This window comes from Zalophus californianus, chromosome 12 (assembly GCF_009762305.2).
Source record: "Zalophus californianus isolate mZalCal1 chromosome 12, mZalCal1.pri.v2, whole genome shotgun sequence".
Lineage (NCBI taxonomy): Eukaryota > Metazoa > Chordata > Mammalia > Carnivora > Otariidae > Zalophus > Zalophus californianus.
The window spans coordinates 78,286,897-78,307,977 of record NC_045606.1 but is presented as its reverse complement, the minus strand read 5'-3'; the positions used below and the strand labels follow the sequence as shown (position 1 = coordinate 78,307,977).

Below are 21,081 nucleotides of genomic sequence, written 5' to 3'. Positions count from 1 at the left end.
GTAGTACTTTGAAAAGAATAATAATACAAACCTATATCAGAGTTAAAAATGGAAAAAATATTAGGAATGAAAAAAGATATGTAACTATAGATGCAAAAGATAAGAGGTATTTTACAACTTTGTGCAAATACTTTTGAAAAAGATGAAATAACTTTTTCTAGTAATATATCAAAATCGGTTCACATAGAAAATTGGAGTAGTTTTATGACTATAACCAGTGAAGAAATAGAATCAGTAGCAAATATCTTCCCACAAAAAAACATTGGACCCAAATAGCTTAATGGGTAAACTCCAAGAACAGATAATTCTTTTTTTTTTTTTTTTACAGAATCTTCCAGATAATAAAAATGTGGCACTGTTCAACTCATCAAAAAGGCTAGCATAACAAAAACAGGACAATGCAAGAATATAAATCTACAAGAAAAAAAAAAGGAAATCTGCAGGCTAGTCTCAATCATGAATATTGATACAAAATGCCAAACTACAGCATTCTAAATCTGTTTTTTTTTTTTTAAGGAAATAGGTTTATCTTTGAAAAGCAAGAAAATGCTAAACCACCACAATTACTAATCATCACAGTAGGTATAGGAAAAAAGTTTAATAGAGCATTCATTTCTGGATTACAGATAGGTAGGATCTTTCTATGATCTATATCTGATATCTCTGATATATCTATGACCATCCATAAAATGTACCTGCATCTGTGATAGAAAATCCAGGACATAACTGATACACCATAATATATATCACATATCTGATATATGTGTATAAAACGCATACTCTGATTTATTTGTGGTTATCTAATGAACTCAGAAGAGAATTTCCTTTACCCATGAAAGACCAGCTATAAGATACCTGGAGCAATGATCACCTCTAGAGGTAAAATGCTAAAAATACTCCCTTTAAAAAGAAATTTAAGACAATAATAAATATAGACCCCAGAATCCTAGCTACTCTGGTGGTAGTGTGGGCTTTGGTTGAGAGGAAGATGTGACCAGGGTAGGGCACAAAGAGGACTCTTCTGATATACTGGTATATTCTCCCTCTTAACTTGAGTGGTGGGAATGCTGATTTTTATTCTTTAAACTGTATCTCATTTTTGGACACTTAAGATATGATTTACATAATAAAATGTGTTTAGTGAGTAGATGAGAGATGTCTAGTGAATAAAGATTTAGAGATGTAGGGGTGGAAAACTTTTCCTTCTAGTTTCTTTGGCTGGTCTAATAATTGACATAAGGCAGATTAACAGGAGAAAAACGAATTTAATTTGTATGTATATGAAATATGAGACTCAAAGAAGTGACCAAGGGGGCAGCTTTTATATTTCTTAGACAAACAATAAATTTGTGAAGAATTGACAGAGAAGTTTGAGCTCTGGGGATGGTACGTTAGTAAAGAAGTAATGAGGTTTGTTTATACAGTCTCCTTGGCCCTAAATTCCCTGTTTCTGGTAATAAGGATATTTTCTACTACAGGTGACCGGGGAGGGTATCTTTCATGTGGGAGATGTATTTCCTGCTTTCAGGGGCACAATGGAGGAGTCAGAGTATCCTTGTTGCACTTAAGTAACTTTAATTCAAGATAATGTGCCAAAATGGCATATATTGGAGTGGCCTGTCCTGAACCCTCAAAGAATAGTTGTTGAAGATGTGTGTTTATGAAGGATCTGAGGTAAAAGGCAATTTTCTGGGAGCTCCCAGGGTCATGAGTGAGCACAGTTCTTTACATATGCATTGTTGTTTATTTGTCTTATTCTAACAGAATTGGCAGCGCCTTTCCCTTCACGTATCATCCTTGCGCAGGGCCATGCTAATCTTGTATTGTTCCAATTTTAATATATGTGCTGCCAAAGCGAGCATGCATTTCCCTTCATGTAAAGTGGCAAGGAGATGGGGTTAAAAGATGAAATTCATCAAGTCCCCCAGTGATGGTTAATGTGGTCGTCAGTATATTTCTCTTTGGAGAACGGCATGTTGCTGTAGATGGGAAATTACAAACAATTGTATAAAACAGGATAAGTACTTTTGAGGGATTTTGACATTAGAGGAAAAAAACAAATTTTTATGAGGAGAATTAGTTTAAAAGATGAACAAATTCTATATAAACCTGTTAGGCTGTGTCTACATGGCTACTACAAATCTTTGATTTCAATGGTAACGAAAATGTCTCGAAGGATTAGTTTTCCACATTTAATCACAGGACACCAAATAAAGACAAATATGTCCTGGGAATCTACTCCAGAGTTGTCATCTGGATGGCCTTGACCAGTCAAGGCTGAAGATCTCACACACGAGATTGAGAATTTTTCTCTCTTATTTTGGTCCTGAATCCCTTTTCATTTTTAGTCTTAGTTTAGCTCTACTTTATCTCAGGCCATCTTAATTCTATGAAATGGCAAAAAATTCTTTGCTGACCCCTTTCTAGAAGTCTAAATAAAAATTAAGCTGCTTTTCCATCCTAATTGAATCTGTCCTTTTCCTCTAGCATAGGACTTTAATTTCGGAGAACAAGTGGCGTCTGGATATGGGTTTCCGCGGTCACTGAAGTGGCCTCTGCTTTACTGTACACATATTACGGTGTTATCACTGCTGTGGTTGCAGAGGAAGACGGCACAGTTATTCCGTTTTTATTAGACTTTCCTCCATTTTTTTTGTATTTCCCAAGCTTACTGAATGTGGTTTATAAAACAAAGTTCAGATAATGCCTTGAGAAGGGTAAATTTGTTTTTTTAAAACAATAAAAGAAAATCTGTATTTTTCTATGGCGATTTACTTGTAGCAGGGATCCTTGTTTTGTTAAATCTCACTTTTGTGAGTTTTTCTCAATGGCATTTTCTTCCTGCTATGCTGTGTCTCGTGTCTGTGATCTCAGAGTTATGAGAAATATTGATAAGATTTTTTAATACCAGGTGTGTGCCAGTTGACTTTGTAAATACGCTATGATGAATTGGTGTGTGGCAAAGCTGAGATGCCACTAATTAAAAGATAAGCCAAGAAAAATGTTATTTTGTTATGATGATTTGAAAAGCCAGATGTCGACAGACTTACTCCATTCCTAGGAGAGTGTGTTGGGAAATTAACTGCAAAACGTTCATATTTTTACAATGCTTATTTCTTTCCTTTTGATAGGAGCTTTTACAAATCATATAAAGTAATAGACTTGAGATAATTACCTCCACTTTTTAAAATATAAAATGTCTAGTAAAGACTTTCCAAGAAGTGATAGGGTAAAGTCTTCATGCAACAAAAGGTTTCCATGAAACTGTCTTTTATATAAAGAAACTTTTAGCGATTTCTCTCTAGGCTTCCATGATAATGGGGTTATAATTTGTATTTGAATAAACAGTAGATTTCAGTGACTACGTATATAATGCTTTACCTTAACCTAAATTCTCATTGTACACTGTCCTTTATACTCTTATGTGCTAATTTTTGGAACAGCTTTGGAATTATTATAAGCTGTAAAACTTATTGTTATTTTTCTTCTTGACTGTGCCATCTGTCAGAAACAAAAGCAAAGATAAAAATCTCATTGAGCCACAAAAGATTCTGTATGGCTTAATGGGCCTTCTAAGGAGATACATCTGTCTGGAAAAAAATGCTGCATTTTAAAGAAAATCTTTGTGACTTTGTTGCAGATGGGGAACTCAAGGTGATTTCACCACCACCCATCCTCGGCCTGTGGTCAAAGTGAAACTCTTCACGGAAAGCACTGGGGTCCTGGCCCTTGAAGATAAAGAACTGGGAAGGGTGAGTCGTACTCAGCCCTGTGTGTTCAAGGTCACACATTTTTACTTCTTTTGATTCACAGTTAAAGTAGACCAGTATGTAGCGTGTGAACTTTCTGTTCATAAACTACGTAAAATAATTTATTTGTAATTTTCCACAGTCCCGGATTACAGCTCCAATTTATTGAACATAATTGTCAATGACTTAGAAAGTAGTGTGATGGGCTTTGGGTATGTAAAGGATGCGTATACTAAGATCATAGGGACCTGTTTTTCTTACACATGTACTGCTCAGTGGATGTGAATGGTACAGGCCAACTTGTCCTTCTTGGTGAGAAGTAATTCTCATTTAAACATTTCTGTCCATGAGTTAAAAGCAGTATCTTGATCTTTGAGGTCATCTGTTTAGGTCCATTATGATTTGACTGATTAGAATATCTAAGGCTACTTCTCTCTTACCACTCCTGCTTTCCCTGTGAGAAGCTCTTTTTCACACATCTTTTAACACTGAATTTGTTATCCTGTACTTACCTCATACCTGGAATATATTTATCCTCTAATGCTAGTGTCTCTCCACTATACTCAGCTTCTTCTGGCAGTTAAAAGCTTTAAGATTAGGGTAGATTTGTGATCTTAACACCTCTCTGTGTGAAAGATTATCTGCAGTCTCATTTATAAAGTAGATGGGCTTCAGTGAGTAGGCTATAAAGTTATCTTCTGTAACGTGGATCTCTCTTCCCCAGACCTGAAGACTGAATTGATAGGTATTTTCCAGAGATTAAAGCCTTCCAAAAATCTTCCTTGAAAATTTCTGGTGATGATTGACAGCTTGTGTGGTGCTAGATTTTGAAGGATACTGGGATCATTGGGTATATTGGAATTTTTTTTCTCCAAAGTTGTGATTTCTGTTCATTTCAAATCCTTCTCTTCTGTCTCCTTTAGAGTTTTTCCATTTCTAGGGATTTTGTGAATCCGTACCCACACTCCAGAAATTGAGAGTCAGCAATCACATTCCCAATTTCGTCCTCTGTTTCCTTATTAAATGTATTTGTTAAGACTTACAAGCTAAGCCATACCATTCATTCATGTGCCTACATATTTGTGCACTGATTCATCCAACAAAAGTGTAGAGGTAGCATAATCTCACAGAAGAGCCCTGGAGATTACATTTGGTCTTATGGATTGATGAATCAGAATTTTTCATTTAAACTATTATTATGTTAATTTTACCCTATTTCCTTTATAACTATTTTGTACTGTCTAATAGCAGCCATTTTAAGTCTAAAGCTATAATGTATTTCTTTTGGTATTTTTAATTCATTTCTCCACTGGCCATATATATATTTAAGCAGGTTTTATTTTATTTTTTTTATTTTTTTAAATATTTATTTATTTGACAGGGAGGGAACACAAGCAGGGGGAGTGGGAGAGGGAGAAGCAGGCTTCCCGTGGAACAGGGAGCCCGATGCAGGGCTCGATCCCAGGACCCTGGGATCATGACCTAAGCAGGAGGCAGACACTTAACGACTGAGCCACCCAGGCGCCCCTAAGCAGGTTTTAAATTGGGTATGTAAGTGGTATGTTTTCCTGTCAGTTGTATGTCTGAGAAAGGCCTCATACCCCTTTGCTCCCTTCATATAAGACCACTTTTCTTTCCGTATAAGAGTTTCTGAACCCCAGCACTGTTGATATTTTGAGCAGGAAAATGCTTTGTTGTTAGGAGCTTTTCTGTACACTTTAGTTAGCAGCATTCATAGCCTCTGTCAGATGGCAGTAGTTCACCCAGTCTTAAATCAAGATGATCAAAAATGTCTCCAGACATTGCTAAATGTCCCCTGGGAGCTGTGCAGCATCACCCTACTTAGAGATCCATTGAACTATACTAATGATCTGAGTAGGTTCCATGATTATAATTATGATTTATGTGTTAATGACTTCCAATTTTTTATTTTTCTTTCTTGGAGCTTTGGATTGCATATCCAGCCTGCATACTTGGTATTTCTAGTTGCATTTAACAGTTATCTCAAACTAAATTTTTCTAAAATAGAACTTAATGATTAGCACCCCCATAAAGTCTTTCAGAGAGGCAGTTTTCAAGCCAGTGACCTTGACATATAATACTCCTGTCTATTTGCAAGTTCTGTCAGCTTTCCCTAAATTTATTCCGAATATATCCACATCTTAATATCTCCTCTGCCCTAGTTCAGGACACCATCCTTCCTCGCTGGTGATAGTTTGCTTTACTGCTGTGCCATTTATCATCTTGTCCCCTCTAATCTAGCTTTCACACTTCAGCCACTATGATCTATTTAAAATTCAAAACAAATCATCATTCCGCCCTTAAAATCTTCGTGTCTTCTCTTTTATTTGGATTAAAATTCAGACTCCTCATCATAGTGTAGCATGCCCAAGAATGGTTCGCAGGGTGGGACCCTGGATCAGCAACATCAGCAGTATCTGGAAAATTGTTAGAAATGCACATTCTCAGAATCTGCTGGACTTGCTCTGCTGGACCAGAAACTCTGAAGGTGATGTGCTGCGGTCTGTTTAACGAGGCCTCCTGGCAATTTCCACACACACCAACATTGAAGTACCCTGCTATAAATGAACTGACCTCTTCCTCTGATTTCATCTCCTGTCACAGCCACCTTGCTTACTATCATCGTTCCTCCATACTCAGCTTTCTTTCTGTTCCTCAAACATACCTGATTCATTCCTGCTTTAAACTTTGGATCTTCAGATGGGTTATAATCTGAGCCAATGGATGTATACACTGGTGTGCAGAAGACGCTGGTGATCCTCTCTGGGTCGTGGAGCTACTAGTAATGTTTGCTATGTATTTATCTACTTTTATACTGAGAAGCAGGAATAGTTTTTTTTTTTTTAATTTGAAGGAAAAGGGCTTACATGATCTGAAATTTAGTCTAAACTTTTATAAATAGATATCTAGAGATCTTAGTTTTAAAGTGAAGTTTTCTAATTAAAATTTTGCATAGCAGTTGAATTCAAAGATGAGCAACACAATCTATAAAATAGATTCATACCACAAGGAGATACCACCACTGTACAGCTGGTAAAATGGCTAAGGTACAAGAAAGCTGACAATAACAAATGTTGACAAAGATGCAGAACAACAGAAACTTAATCTCTGCTGGTAGAAATGCAAAACTATACAGCCACTTTGGGAATACAATTTGCCAGGTTTTTTTTTGTTTTGTTTTGTTTTTTTAAGTGAAACATAGACATGCCATATCACCCAGCAGTTTCCCTCTTAGGTATTTATACAAGGGTTTATTAGTAAATATATGGGAATGTTTATAACAGCTTTATTCGTAATCACTAAAAACTGGAGGAGTGAGAGGTCCTTCAACAGAGGAATGGATAAACTGTGGTACCTCCATAATAAACTTAACTCATGCAACAACATAGATGAAACTTAAATGCAAGGGAAAGAAATCGGATCGCTCGCCCCATTTAATGCTCTCTGAGAATGGTAGTAACATTTCATGGTGAGACAGAAAAGTGAGAATCCGATTAAGACCACTCAGCAAGTGCAAGAGTCAGTGTTTGAACTTGGGTGGTTTGACCCCAAAACCTATGTTCTAAATCATTAAGTAGAACACCTGATAAGATGAAGAAATTTGGCAGTATTTTACAAATTATGGTATGAGTGTGGGCCAATTTAATTTCATGGCTTAATGCAAGAATGAGATATTATTTAAGCTAATGTCATTTTATGCATAGTTCTTTAATACATTTTATATCATTTTATGCCATGGGTTTGCTTCTTATTACAGTACTCTCTGGCTGCGCTTTTATATGTGACAGTGATTCTCAACCCTGTGTGTGCATAAGAACCCCCTAAGGGAGTGCATGATGTGAGCCCACACTTTTCTTTTGGTTGGTTTGGGGTGAGTCCAGACAGTATTTTAAGCACTTCTCAGGAGATAGTATGTGCATATAAGGTTGAGAAGCACTGGTGCAAAAAGTATCACTGGGCAACCAGGGTTGAGAACTAGTAAGTCCTAGGGGTAAGAAAAAGTCTATAGGGGTGCCTGGGTGGCTCAGTTGGTTAAGTGACTGCCTTCAGCTCAGGTCATGATCCTGGAGTCCCAGGATTGAGTCCCGCATCGGGCTCCCTGCTCAGCGGGGAGCCTGCTTCTCCCTCTGACCCTCCCCCCCTCATGTACTCTCTCGCTCTCGCTCTCTCAAATAAATAAATCTCTTAAAAAAAATCTATAGCATATAGTTTTGCAAAATGATAGTTCAAATTTAAGTAGGCATTGGGCAGTTGAAGGTTAGGTTCTTTGGCAAGTGCTTGTAATGCAGATTTTGTTTGTAGATGGCAGGTGCAAATACCTATTTATGGAAATGGAGGTGGCATATGGAGATTTTTCATCTGAATTGGTGGCCAACCCTCCACCCAGTGCTACTTAGGGAATACCTGGAGGCAAAAATAGCGAATTTTTCATACAATGCGCTTGTTCCAGCAGGCAAATAGTTGACCAGTCAAGCACCCAAAAGTATATAGTTCATCAGTGATATTGTAATAGTACTGGATGGTGACAGATGGTAACTATGCTTGTGGTGAGCACAGCATGAGGTATCAACTTGTCAAATCACTATGTTTGTACACCTAAAACTAATGTAACATTATGTGTCAACTAGCTCAAATAAAAATTAAAGATGATTTTGTCCCTAAGACTTTAAAAGCAAGGCTTACCTAGATAGCCATATAAATTTCTAAATAATTATGTCACAGGACATCTATGTGGACAGTGAGGTTTCCATTGAGTCTTTCAGAATGAATTCTTGCACTCCTTAGTAACTTTTAAACTTGCTGAAAGGTGTTCTTGAGTACAAAATGAATTTTTATTTATTTTTTTAATTCTTAAAGATTTATTTATTTGAGAGAGAGTGAGAACAGAAGCAGAGGGGGGAGCAGAGGGAGAGGAAGAGAGAATCCTCAAGCCGACTCCCCACTGACTGGATTCTGGTGCAGGGCTTGATCCCAGGACCCTGAGAACATGATGAGCTGAAATTAAGAGTTGGATGCTTAACTGACTGAGCCACCCAGGCGCCCCTAAAATGAATTTTTAAAGTTTCCACCTAAGTGGCTTTTTAGTTTTAGAAGCATTGATATAAAGACATTCTAAAGGTTGTTAGAAAAAGCCTAGTGTCTGTTCATACACTTTGAGTTGATGGCCTTGGTACCACATCATCAGTATACATAGAAGGTTGCTGGTTCTTCTGCCTCTCTGAGGATGGAGACTCATGCAAATCCAAGAACCTGTTTTCCTTTACAAAGCATTGGAGCCAGATCATTGTTCTTCTAATTTGATAAAATAATATTTTAAGATAGCAAAAGACTTAACAGTTTGCTTACCTCTTAGATATACATTTTGAGAGTAGGAATATTTTTGAAAGTAAGGTTTTCATTTTGTGTATTTCTCTCACTTTTTCTGTTTGAATAGCTCTACTTCTATTTAACATTTCTTGAGATGTTGTTACCTCATAATTCACAGTGACAGTCTTCATGCTTGTTTTACAAATACAAATACTATATGGAAACAGCAGCTGGTGGTTGATTTCAGATACATTTTAAATATTAAGGTAAATTAGAACTGCTGAATTGATTACTCTATTAAAGTGAACTATTTCAAGCAGCTTGTAATAGCTTAGTGTAGCAAGTAAAAATTAGCTTATATTTGCCTTTTTCATTGAGTTGTTCTCTTTGCATTATGAAGCATCAAAGGAGATCTATCTGAAGAATGGTCAGAATATGCATGATTTTTGTTTTTGAAACTTGACAAGAGAGAAGTGATACAGTAGTGTGTTAAAAGGTCTGTCTTCTTGGGAGAGAAATACCGTGAGGAGCTCTAACTGGTCAGTCTAATTTTCTCTCTTGCCCCTCTCGTTTTTCTGGAGCATATCCTTTTCTGTTTTTCTCATTTGTACAGCATTGGGTGAGTTGAATTCTCTAAGTTCTTCATTAATGTTAAAACTTTTAGGAGCTACTTTAATTATTTTAGCCAAACTTAGTATATTTGATATCCCATATATAACTGGTTAGAACCCGTTGAGCTTAAACATTTCTCTGATTGCCTGGTTTATACACAGTCATCATAGAACTTCTGATTTCAACACACAAAGTAATAAATTAGGAGTAGACTACAGATATTTTGAGAAAGCATCCTAATTTTTCAAAATAAATACGCAGTTAACTTAGTAAAAATTACTTTAGGGTTTTTTCCTTCACTCCAAACAGTTGAAATTTATATTTGAGGATTAAAAAAAAAAGTTTCCAGCATTATACGAATTTGATTCATCTACATATGAATCAAGCATTACAGAAGCTGCTAGCAAAATCATGATATGTATTTTTCTTCCCCTTGAGAGCAGAACTTAATATCTAGTTTTATTGAAATTGCCAGCATTGGATGACTGTTATCGTGACCAGTGAATTAACATTCTCTACTGCAGAGTGGAATGGAGACTCATTTGGCATTTTATGTGCCTAATTCAACTCACCCTATACTGTGGACTTTAATTTTTGTAGTTTTAGCAAGCAGTGTAGCTTCTCTGAAACTGCAAATCACAGAAAAGATCTCCTTCCTCCTCTAGTCCATTCATATAGCCATTTGTCATAGGACTCTGCTGTCCTATCTCAAGAGCCATGCCAGTGACAAGAGGCAGGACCACAGACAGGTGGAGGACCAGAGATAATTCATACATGACGCACATTCTTTCTAAATACTTTTTCTCGCTGCAATTAATTATGTCTGGCTCATTAATCACATGCTGTGAAGCGTTAGAGAAGACTTATCATTCAGAGTCTGACTTCGAAGGAAGGGAGCCTCCAATAACATGCTTCAGTTGTTAGTGACTCTACCTCAGACCCTTGCTAAGGAGTTGGCTGGCATCTTCAGTATAGAAGTAAAGGAAAGCATTTTCTTTCTCACATTCAGGAGGGTGAACAGGTTGTAAATAGTCATCCTCCATGGTGGTTCCATGTGGGTGATTATATTAGCAGAAGTTGACATTTCAGTTTCCCCATGGTAATAGAGATCTGCCTCTCTCCCAGAAAGAACAGATAATAGACACATACACTATACTTATCTCTTATTTCTAATAGGTGTGGTGTTATTTCATTATGGTTTTAATTTGCCCTTCTCTAACGACTAATGTAATCATGTTGAACATCTTTTTGCATGCTTATCATCCGTATGTCGTCTTTGATGAATCCACCATTTTTTTTTTTTTTTTGAGAGCATGCATGTATGAGCTGGGGGCAGGGCAGAGGGAGAAGCTCCACACCCAACACAGAGCCTGTTCCAGGGCTCAATCTCATGACCCTGAGGTCATGACCTGAGCTGAAATCAAGAGTTGGACGCTTGATGCGTCCAATGCCCCAATGACTCCCCAATTTTTAATTGAGTTGCTTATTGTTCTTGAGTCTGGAAAGACCATAATAAATTGTTTACATCTCCTTTATCAGAGATATGTTTTGTAAATATTCTCCCAGTCTGTAGTTTGTCTTTTCATTCTGTTAACAGTGTGTTTCAAAGAGCAGGAGTTTTTAATTTTGATGAAGTCCAACTTGTGAATTTGTTTTTATCTCTCATACTTTTGGCGCTGTATCTAAGAAATCTTTGCCTAGCCCAAGGTCAGAATTCTCTGTTTTCTGTTAGAAGTTTTACAGTTTTAGGTTTTTACATTTAGATCTTTGATCCATTTCTAGTTAATTTTTTTTATATCTAGAGCTAGAGCTATGTATAGATTGAAGTCTACTTTTTTGATATATGAATATCTGGGTGTTCTAGTACTATTTATTGAAAAAACTTTCTTCACTGAATTTCCTTAGCACTTTTGTTGCAAATCAATTGTATATGTATCTTTGGGTCTATTTCTGGACTCTCTAGTCTGTTCCGTTGATCTGTTTTCCTGTCTTAATGCCAGTGGTGCACTGCTCTGATTAGCTTTATCGTAAGTCTGTGATATCAAGGACTGGTAATTCTCCAGCTTTGTTTTTGTTTTTTATTCTTCAGTTCCTTTAAGTTCTTTGCTTTCTCCTATGAATTTTAAAATCGGTCTGTAGCTTTCTATAAAAAATACTCAGTGTTATTTTGACTGATTTCATTGAATCTGTAGATCAGTTTAGGAGTTGATCAACAGTATTGGGTCTTTTGACCCATGAATATAGTATATCCTTCCCTTTTTTTTTAAGTCTTGCTTCATTCCTCATAGCAAGGTTTGGCTTTTTTTTTTTTTTTTTTTTTTACCTGATCTGTCATTGAGTATTTCATATTTTTGATGCTATTCTACATTGTATCATTTTGTTTTAATTTTTTAAATTAGATATTGCCAGTATGTTGAAATACAAATGACTTTTCTGTATTGATCTTCTGTCCTGCAGTGTTGCTAAACTCACTAGTTGTAGTAGCACTTTGTAGATTGTTTTTCCATAGACAGTATTGTTGTCTAAAAATACACTTTGTTTTTCCTTTCTAATCTAGGTGGTTTTAATTTCTTTTTGTTGCCTTATTACACCTACTAGAACTTTCAATACAGTGTTGAACAGAAGTAGTGAAAATGGACATCCTTATCTTGTTCTCAATCTCTTGGGGAAAGCATCCAGTCTTCCACATTAAGTATAATACGAGCTGTGTAGGGTTCTTTGGTGGATCCCCTTCATCAAGCTGATAAAGTTCCTCCTGCTAATTTTTATTTGGGCTGTGATATTTATTATTTCTTTTATGTACCTTGGGTTTAATTTATAATACTTTTTCTATTTCTTGAAAGTGGAAGACATTGATTTGAGAAAACGGTTTTTTCTAAACTAGGTATTTGGTGCTATAAATGCTCATTTGCTAATTATTGTGCTAGCGGCATCCCACAAATTTTTATCTTTTTCATTTTCATCCTTTTGAAAATACTACATTTTATTTTGATTTTTTTTTTCCTTTGGCCATAGGTTATTGAGCATGCGTTATTTAGTTTCCACATATTTTAGAGTTTTTCAGAGTTCTGTTATTAATTTCTAATTGAAGTCTGTTATGATTAGAGAATACACTTAGAGAACTTTGAGCCTTTTAAAATTTACTGAGGCTTAGTTTATCACCCACAATATGGTCCATCTGGTGAATGTTCTGCATGTATTTTTAAAGACGATGTATTCCTCCACTGTTTAATAGGGTGTTTCAAAAAAGTGTAATAGTTCAAATTATTATTCAGATCTGCCATATCTTTATTGGTTTTCTATCTACCTTTTTTTAATCAATTTTTGAGAAATTGGTATTCGTCTCTGAGTATAATTTTGGATTTGTTCTGTCATTTTTTTGCTTCTTGTATCTTGAAGATCTGTTGCTAGGTGCATAAATACTAATGATCTCCATGTCCTTTTTATTAATTAACTGCTTTGTCATTATGAAATGACCTTCCTTATCCCCGGTAATACACTTTGCTTTAAAATCTACTTTATCTTAGCCATTCCAGGTTTTTTAAACCAGTGTTAGCATGTTATCTTTTCCATCCTTTAATCTATTTCTTTACTTTTAACATATGTTTATTTAAGCAACGTATAACTGGGTCTCTCTTTTTTATTCAGATTTATCTGGCAATCTTTTAATCATTATTATGATTTATTGATATGGTTAAGTTTAAATCTATCATTTAGCTATTTGTTCCGTCTCTCCTGTCCTGTATTCCCTTTTTTCTCTTCTTTAGACTAATTGAATGTTTTTATGGTTCCATTTTTTTTCTTTGTTAACTTATTATCAATAACTTATCCTAGGCGTTGCTTTAACTCATCACAGCGTAACTTCAGGTGATATTCGAAGACTGTGTGTCATGTAAAAAACTTACCACACTAGTGTATTTCCATTTTCTTTTAAAGGGAGGCCTAGGACGTAGTATCATTTCACCAACATCTAATAGGTTCTGACCTGCAGTGCATGTCCAGTTGTTGGGGAGATGAATGAACAAATGAATCTCTTGAACTTTGCCTGATTCAGTTTCATTCCTCCTATGGAAAATTGTGGTAGACAGTAGCATAACTCCCTTTGTTTGAATGCCCGAGCTTCCTTACCAAGTGATAAACTGAAACAATTGCAGAATAAGGTATGGTTTAGATCCTACAGGAAGAGTGAGGTTCTAGCCCATGTCTTTTAATACATGGGGGAAGCAGGTTAGAACATCCTCAGGTCCATTACGAACCTCCTCTTACAGTTGCTGCATTAAGAAAGGAAGTTCCTATGCATCTTGGAGCTGTTTGGGGCCACTTAAGAATATTCACCTTCATGGTGTTTAGCACGGGTACAGAAAAGCTAGGTAATTCTATTCCCTACTAGTTATTATTTGTAGTGTTTGAGTCAAAAACAATTTCTTTAGATAAAAGTACAAGATTCAGATTAATTTTTGAGCACCAGAAACTGAGAAGTTTAAAACTTGTTTCCAGAAGACCTTGACTTGGCTCTTGGCTCTGTAGGACGAGTGGACAAGTCACTTAACTTCTCGTTCTGTGCCCTGACCTTTATTCCCCACCACCCTCTATCTTACTGTATATTGAATGTCTATCAGATATATTTAAGGATGAAGCTGGAGTTACCCAAGTTTAGACATAGTCTGTAACTTCCTCCTTCCCATCCTACTGTTGTATGTTCTGGATTCACAGAAAGAAAATTGACTTGGCTCTAAAAATTCTTACAGTACTTAAATCAATAGATAAATACATGCATATGTATTCTGACAGTATTTAATAACCCAAGCAAGAACAAAGCTACGTTAGTTATTATAATGTTTGTGAAATAATTAAGGGAATAATTTGTTGGATTGAGGAGGAGGGATGTAACATTGAGAGTGTCTTTTGTTATCCTGGAGTAATTTTCCTTAGTTATTCGTTTAACTTCAGTGTCAAGTTATTTACATAACGAGAGTGATGCCTATCTTTTAAGGGTGATGTGAGAATTAATTTAAATTTCACAAAGCACTTTGGAGGCATTCAGTTGAAAGGTTCTTTATAAATGCCAGGCATTATTATAACAAGACTAGTAAAAAGAAATGTGATAAAGCTACTCATGCAGTATCCTCTCATAGAAACTGTATTGGTAAGGAAATATAAAGGTTACTGCTATTCATAATTTATGGTTGAGGGGAATAGATCAAGAATAATAATGATGGTTTTCTGTCTAGACAAGTCTTAAAAAACACAGATGTAGCTGTTCCAATAAATTGCTCCATCCAAGGAGAAGTATGAAATTGGCACCTTACAAGCAATAAAAGTGATGTATTAAGATGAATAAAGGCCTATATCTTTAATTGAGCCATAAAAAACATAGTGACAGCCTTGACTATGTCTTTCAAAATCTTCAACAAAGACTTCGTAATAGAAGAAATAATCCTTGATCATTTGGATATATGAAACTTTAAATTTGTTAGAAATTTATGCATGATGGTCTTCATTCCAGTAACCAAAATAATCATCCTCGTGATTAATCATTTAAAAAGTTTATAGGATAAAGAAAGTCAAAACTTTAACAAAACAAAAAAATTAAGATTTCATAAAAGCAGAATGCTTCAGGAATGTGAGAGAAATAATCACACACAAAAACCTCTTGTTAAAGTAACCAGACAAAGCTACTGATAGAAGTCTAAATGTAAAAATATCTTTGAATCACACACTTGGCAGAAGAAATTTAAAAGGTAAGTTTAGGGTTTTTTTTTTTTAATCAAACCTCTGCATTTAGTGTTCTTTTGTGATCAAATCTTAGCCTTTATTGTCTCTATTAGTTTCCTGTTGTGACTTTGACAAATTACCAAAAACAATACAAATTTATTGTCTTACATTTGTGGAGGTCAGAAGTCCAAAATGAATCTCAGTAAGCTAAAATCAAGATGTTGGCAGAGTGGAGTTCCTTTCCAGAGGATCTAAGGGAGAATGCAATTTATTTTTACCTTTTAAGCTTCTAGAGACTGCTTATATTCCTTGGCTCATGGCCCCCTTCCATGTCCAAAGCCATCACTGGCCAGTTGAGCGTTTCTCGCATCTCATGGCTCTGACACCCGCTCTTTTACCTTCTGCTTCCCTAAGAACTCTGGTAGTTGTATTGGGCCCACCTAGATAACCTAGGGTTATCTTCCTATTTTAAGGTTGGCTAAATAGGGATCTGAATTCCACCTGCTACCTCAATTCTCTTTTGCCATATAAGGTAACCTATTCATAGTTTCTGGAGATGAGGATGTGTAGAGACATCTTTGGGAAACTTTATCACAGGAATGGAAAGATGAGAGTTTCATAAATGTTTACAGACTGGCAAGTAAATGGCATACAAAAGCTGGCCTACAGAATTACTACTGTCATTTTCTGTTACCAAATTTGGCAAGCCCTTTTCTCTTTTCACCTCAGTTAAAGTGTCAATTTTAGGCTTGCATTTTTATTCCTAATTTCTCTGAGCATTTATCTATCCTGTCAGCCAACCAACAAATACTTGGTAAGTGCCTACTCTAGGATATGAAGGGGAATCATGGTGAAGGAGGGCTTAATTGAAGATACTGGGTTACATTAACCTAGAAGCCACAGATGAGATACTCTACTACACAATGGCTTCTGCCTTCAGGGAGCATAGTCTACTAAATGCACTCTAAGAGCCCCTTCATATAATGGTTCATTATGAAGTAGAGATTTCAGAAAAGATTTAGGAATAATTTATCCACCTTGGTTTTTCTTTTCCATATGCTCTCCTCAACCCCCATCCTGCAAATAACAAGGTTTTTAATCTCTATCTTTTAACGAGTTAATGTCAGGAAAAAGTACTGAATCAAGATAATACTTTTTTCTTTTACGCTTTTATTTGAAAAGGGCCTTATTAAAAAAAAAAGTATGGTATAGAAGGAAGGAGTTGAATGGTTCTCTGTCAGGCCAAGTACACATTTGGTAAGGGGTTGGGAGTTTGATCAGTTCCATATTGTAAATTCCAGGATTCTTTCCAACTTTGAAAATAAAGGGAGCTGGATTTAGCCTACAGACAATGAGGTTGACGGAAGACTTAATGCTAATCTTTCAGTACACAAAAGAGCATTGTGTTGGTGAGAGTGAGCAGGTGTTCTGTGTTTCAGCTAAGTAGGACAGGAAGCGGTGATATTAAATCGAAGGGGAAATAATTTCGACAAAGCAACCTCGAGTGTATTAAAACACTGGAAAATGTTACTAAGGATGTAGATTTCTCTCAGAAAAATCTTTTGATTTATATCTTCTCCACACACTGAAAATACAGAGGCTCTGATATTGGAGAAAATATATCCTAGTTATTAACATGTGCTAAATACAAATTTATTGAAATGAAGTAAATTCAGTTAGTCTTTCTCTCAAGGTTATAGCTCTCAGGAAGGTACTTGGTACTTGAAAAGTTCACATTGTGAACCTTAGCTAAAGTATAAATTCTTAGTCATTATGAATCTTAGCTAAAGTGTAAAATCTCCATCATTTGAAGGAGAAAGATAGAAAAATGTCAGCTGAACCCAGAAAGTCAAGGTCTCTCATAGAGATAGCTCTGCTTATCTGAGATGTTCCCTTACACGTATGTGTCCTTATAGAACTCTATCTCAAGGACATCTGATTGTCAGCAGAAAGGATTTTTAATCACAAATTAAAACATGATTCAAGCTAATAGCATTTTTGCTCTCTTCTTACTCCTTTTCAAAGATGTATTTTTTTTTTCAACGATGTATTTTTAAGGCCAGTTTATCTCTCGGTTGTTAGGACACCTTACCACACCTCTGCTCTGGGATGTATACAGCTAGGTAGAGGGGGATTATTCTTTACTCAGGGGTATAAAAATGTGATTGTTATTTCCTGCCTTAAAAGCATCTTTTAATGGCATGTTATGGGATAGCCTATAAACTGCTTGGCAAAACACGCTCCTCTACAGCTTACTCCCAGTCTTCCTTTCTGCTCTCATCTGTCAGCACAACTTCCCACTTCCTTGCCCTCTGCACCCTCCCTGGCTTATTGCCCCTACCTTTGCAAACAGGGCTCTTCTAGCCGAAGTGATCTTGCCCAACCTGCCCTATCTTGATCACCTAAGAGTTAAATGAAGTGCTTTCTTCTTCCTCCGATAGATTTGTGTTCTTGAAACTATCACAGTCTGGTCTCACATAACTTGCTGAGATCTTGAGTGATTTTTCTGTTAAACCAAGCAATACCCTTTTCCATTTTTACTGTGCTTACCCTCTCATTTGCCATTTGGCACTGTTCGCCATTTCCTACTCCCTGAAACACTGTCCACCTTGAATATTGTGCATCACATTCTGGTTTTTCTGCCTCCTTGGCCTCTAGTCTCAATTATAGAGTTCTCTTCCTAATCCTCAAAAGTTTGTGTTTCACCCTTTTTAAAAAAGTATTATCGGCTGTATTCCCTATGCTGTACTTTTTATCTCTGTCACTTATTTTATAGCTGGAAGTTTGTACCTCGTGATCCCTGTCAGTGATTTTGCCCATATCCCTATCCACCACCCCTTGGCAACCACCAGTTCTCCGTATTGTAGAGTCTGGGTTTTTCCTGTTCTTTGTTTTGTTTGTTTTTTAGATTCCACATGTAAGTGAAGTCATAGGGCATTTATCTTCCTCTGACCTATTTCACTCAACATGATTGCTTTTAGGTCCACCCATGTTGTTTGAAAGGGCAAGAGCTCATTCTTTTTTATGTCTGAGTAATATTCCATTGTGTATATATACCACATCTTCTTCATCTGTTGATGGACACTGGGGTTGCTTTCATATCTTGGCTATTGTAAATAATGCAGCAAGAAATAGAGGGGTATGTACATCTTCTTGAATTAGTGTTTTTGTTTTCTTTGGATATATACCCAGTCGTGGAATTACTAGATCATATGATAAGTCTATTTTTCATTTTTTGAGGAACTGCCAGTCCTCTTTTCCACAGTGGTTGCACCTACTTACATTCACAGTGCAAGAAGCTTCCCTTTTCTCCGCATCCTTACCGACATGTATTTTGTATGTTTTTGAGCCTAGTCCTTCTGACAGGTGTGAGGTGATATCTCATTGTGATTTGCATTTGCCTGATGAAGAGTGATGTGAGCATCTTTTCATGTGACTGTTGATGAGATAGAGAATTGACATGGCAGAAGATCTAATGAGCGAGCATTTGTATTGGTTGAAGTCCTGGGCGGGGGGGGGGGGGGGGGGGGGGGGGGGCGGGGAGAGCAATCAATGGAAGCTGCCTGGGGATAGGTTCAGGGAACAAAGAAAGAGCTGACCAATTAAGCTTGGGGAAGGGCTTGAGAACCAAAGAATATTAGCATATATCTTCAGTATCTTCAGTTAAGCCCTTCTTCACCATGATTCCCCTTCATATCCTAGAGTAGGCACTTAGCAAGTATTTGTTGGTTGGCTGACAGGATGTGTGTCTTTTTCTAGAGGGCCACTCTTAGGGTGGCTCAGTTCCAACAGCCTCGTGTCTTTGTCTCAGTTTCTTCCCCCTGTCTTGCCTTGTAATTCTTATGGGTTCTTTGAGACTCCCAAGTGGAAGTAATTTCCCTATGCATTCTGTCCTGATTTCTTCCAGAATTGCTGGTTGCACCCATCTTTGAGCTAGAATTTTATCAAGTACGTATCTCTATTTTAATTTAAGACTAAAATGCCATTATTGTGGTCACATACTCTCTTTTTCTTCCTCTACGCTAACAGTTATTTATAGAAATGGGCAATGAATTGCTTACCTAGCCCCAGGGCCTATCTAGCTCCCTTTAGTTGTAATTTTTTCCCTTTAGTTTTTACATTTTTCAGATCTTTGTTGAAATTGTTTAGAAATTTAGAAGGCCTTAAACGTATAGGTCACAAAGTTAAAATCATGCGAAATGTGCACAAAAGTACATAGCTTGGCTTTAATATATTTTAATAGGAGGAAAACAGTGTAGAGGTGTCAGCTTGTACAAATATATGTTAAGATCCCATGAACCTCATATTATTCTAAACATGTATATATGTATATTTACACTTCATTCTTAAGGGTTTCTTTCTGTATATTAAATTTGACAGAATTTTAAACAAAGCCTAAAAAAATTTGTGTTTTTCATTACACCTCTGCAAAGATAGCAAGTAATGTTGACATTTTATTATGAAGACGATAGGTTGGTTTTATATTTAAGGTAAGGAATCATAAAATGTGTCAAGCTAAGTGACAAGACATTTAAAGTGTTGGTGACAAAAATAAGCTAGAAGAAGCAGAAATGTGTATAGAAGTGTTCAGAGAAGTGAATAGCAAAGAATAGGCAACTTTGCTAAATAATAGAAGAAGCTAACTATTTTGTATAGAGCTATAATTTAACTTAGATGTAAACCTGGAATATAGCAGAATCCTTAGTAAATTTTTATATCTGTTAAATATTTTAATTACTATGCCAAGTCCTATTCAAGTAGAACAGCTTATCTTAAAATCTGTAAGCACTTTCCTGTGAAAGAGCCTGGATGCCAAACTCTGTTAATGTACTACTTAGGGTCCTACTAAATGCTGCAACAAACATTTCACGAGTTCAAAACAGTAACACCTGCGGAACAGTTTGTGATGGGCATTCCTGATAGGTGGGGTACGTTTCCTCCATGCGGTGATTCAGGGCTGTAGTTTCTTCCATTTTATGTTATGGCTCTCATTTCCTAGAGCATTGGAGTTCTCTGCATGTGGCTAGCAGATGAGTAAAAAGGGATGAAGAAGGCATACATGTATCTTCATCATTTTTCCCCAAAGTGACGCTTACCACTTCTCTGCATATTCCATTAGCTAGAACTTTCATATGTCCCTACTTAGATGCAAGAGGAGCTAGAAAATATAATCTCTGGCTGACTAGCTGCTTCTAGCAAGTTCTATGCTAGGGAAAGCACTAATCCTAGTACACAGATGACCGGCATTAGTTGGCCCCCTGTAGCCAAAGATGAGAATAGTTGTGTTCCCCTTCCTTCTACGCGGAGAACACATTCACTTCAACTCCAGGGAATCAACCCAAAGTCTCAGCCAGGCCAGAATCCAGCGTCTCCATCAGGCCCAGCTGGGGCTCTGGTGACCTGTGAGCTGGAGTTCATGTTACCCACCTACTGTCCACCTCCCCTCCCCACCCTGCTCTAGCACCAGTCCAGTCTACAGCAGTGGAACAGGTGCAGGAGAGCTGCCGGCCAAGTAGCCCATTCGGGGAAAAGAAAAAAAAAAGTTGCAGTGGAAAATCCATAGCAATATTTGTCCAGGGACGGCACTGAATTCCTGTCCTGGCAGTGTTGAGGATCTCTTGATTAGACCCTTGTTCTGCATCTGAAAAAGAACTCCTTTGTCCTTTATTGCTCCTGG

At 36.7% G+C, this 21,081-nt stretch overlaps 1 protein-coding gene and 1 pseudogene across 1 annotated transcript in view; one reads left to right on the top strand and one right to left on the bottom strand.

Moving 5' to 3' along the window:
* The window catches only part of CADPS2 (calcium dependent secretion activator 2), a 509,442-nt gene that overhangs the window by 258,321 nt on the left and 230,040 nt on the right, over window positions 1-21,081 (top strand). Inside the window, 1 exon segment of the mRNA XM_027573409.2 lies at window positions 3,641-3,752. Within this exon segment, the coding sequence (XP_027429210.1) occupies window positions 3,641-3,752 (112 nt within the window).
* On the bottom strand, window positions 1,762-1,862 carry LOC113912071 (annotated as a pseudogene).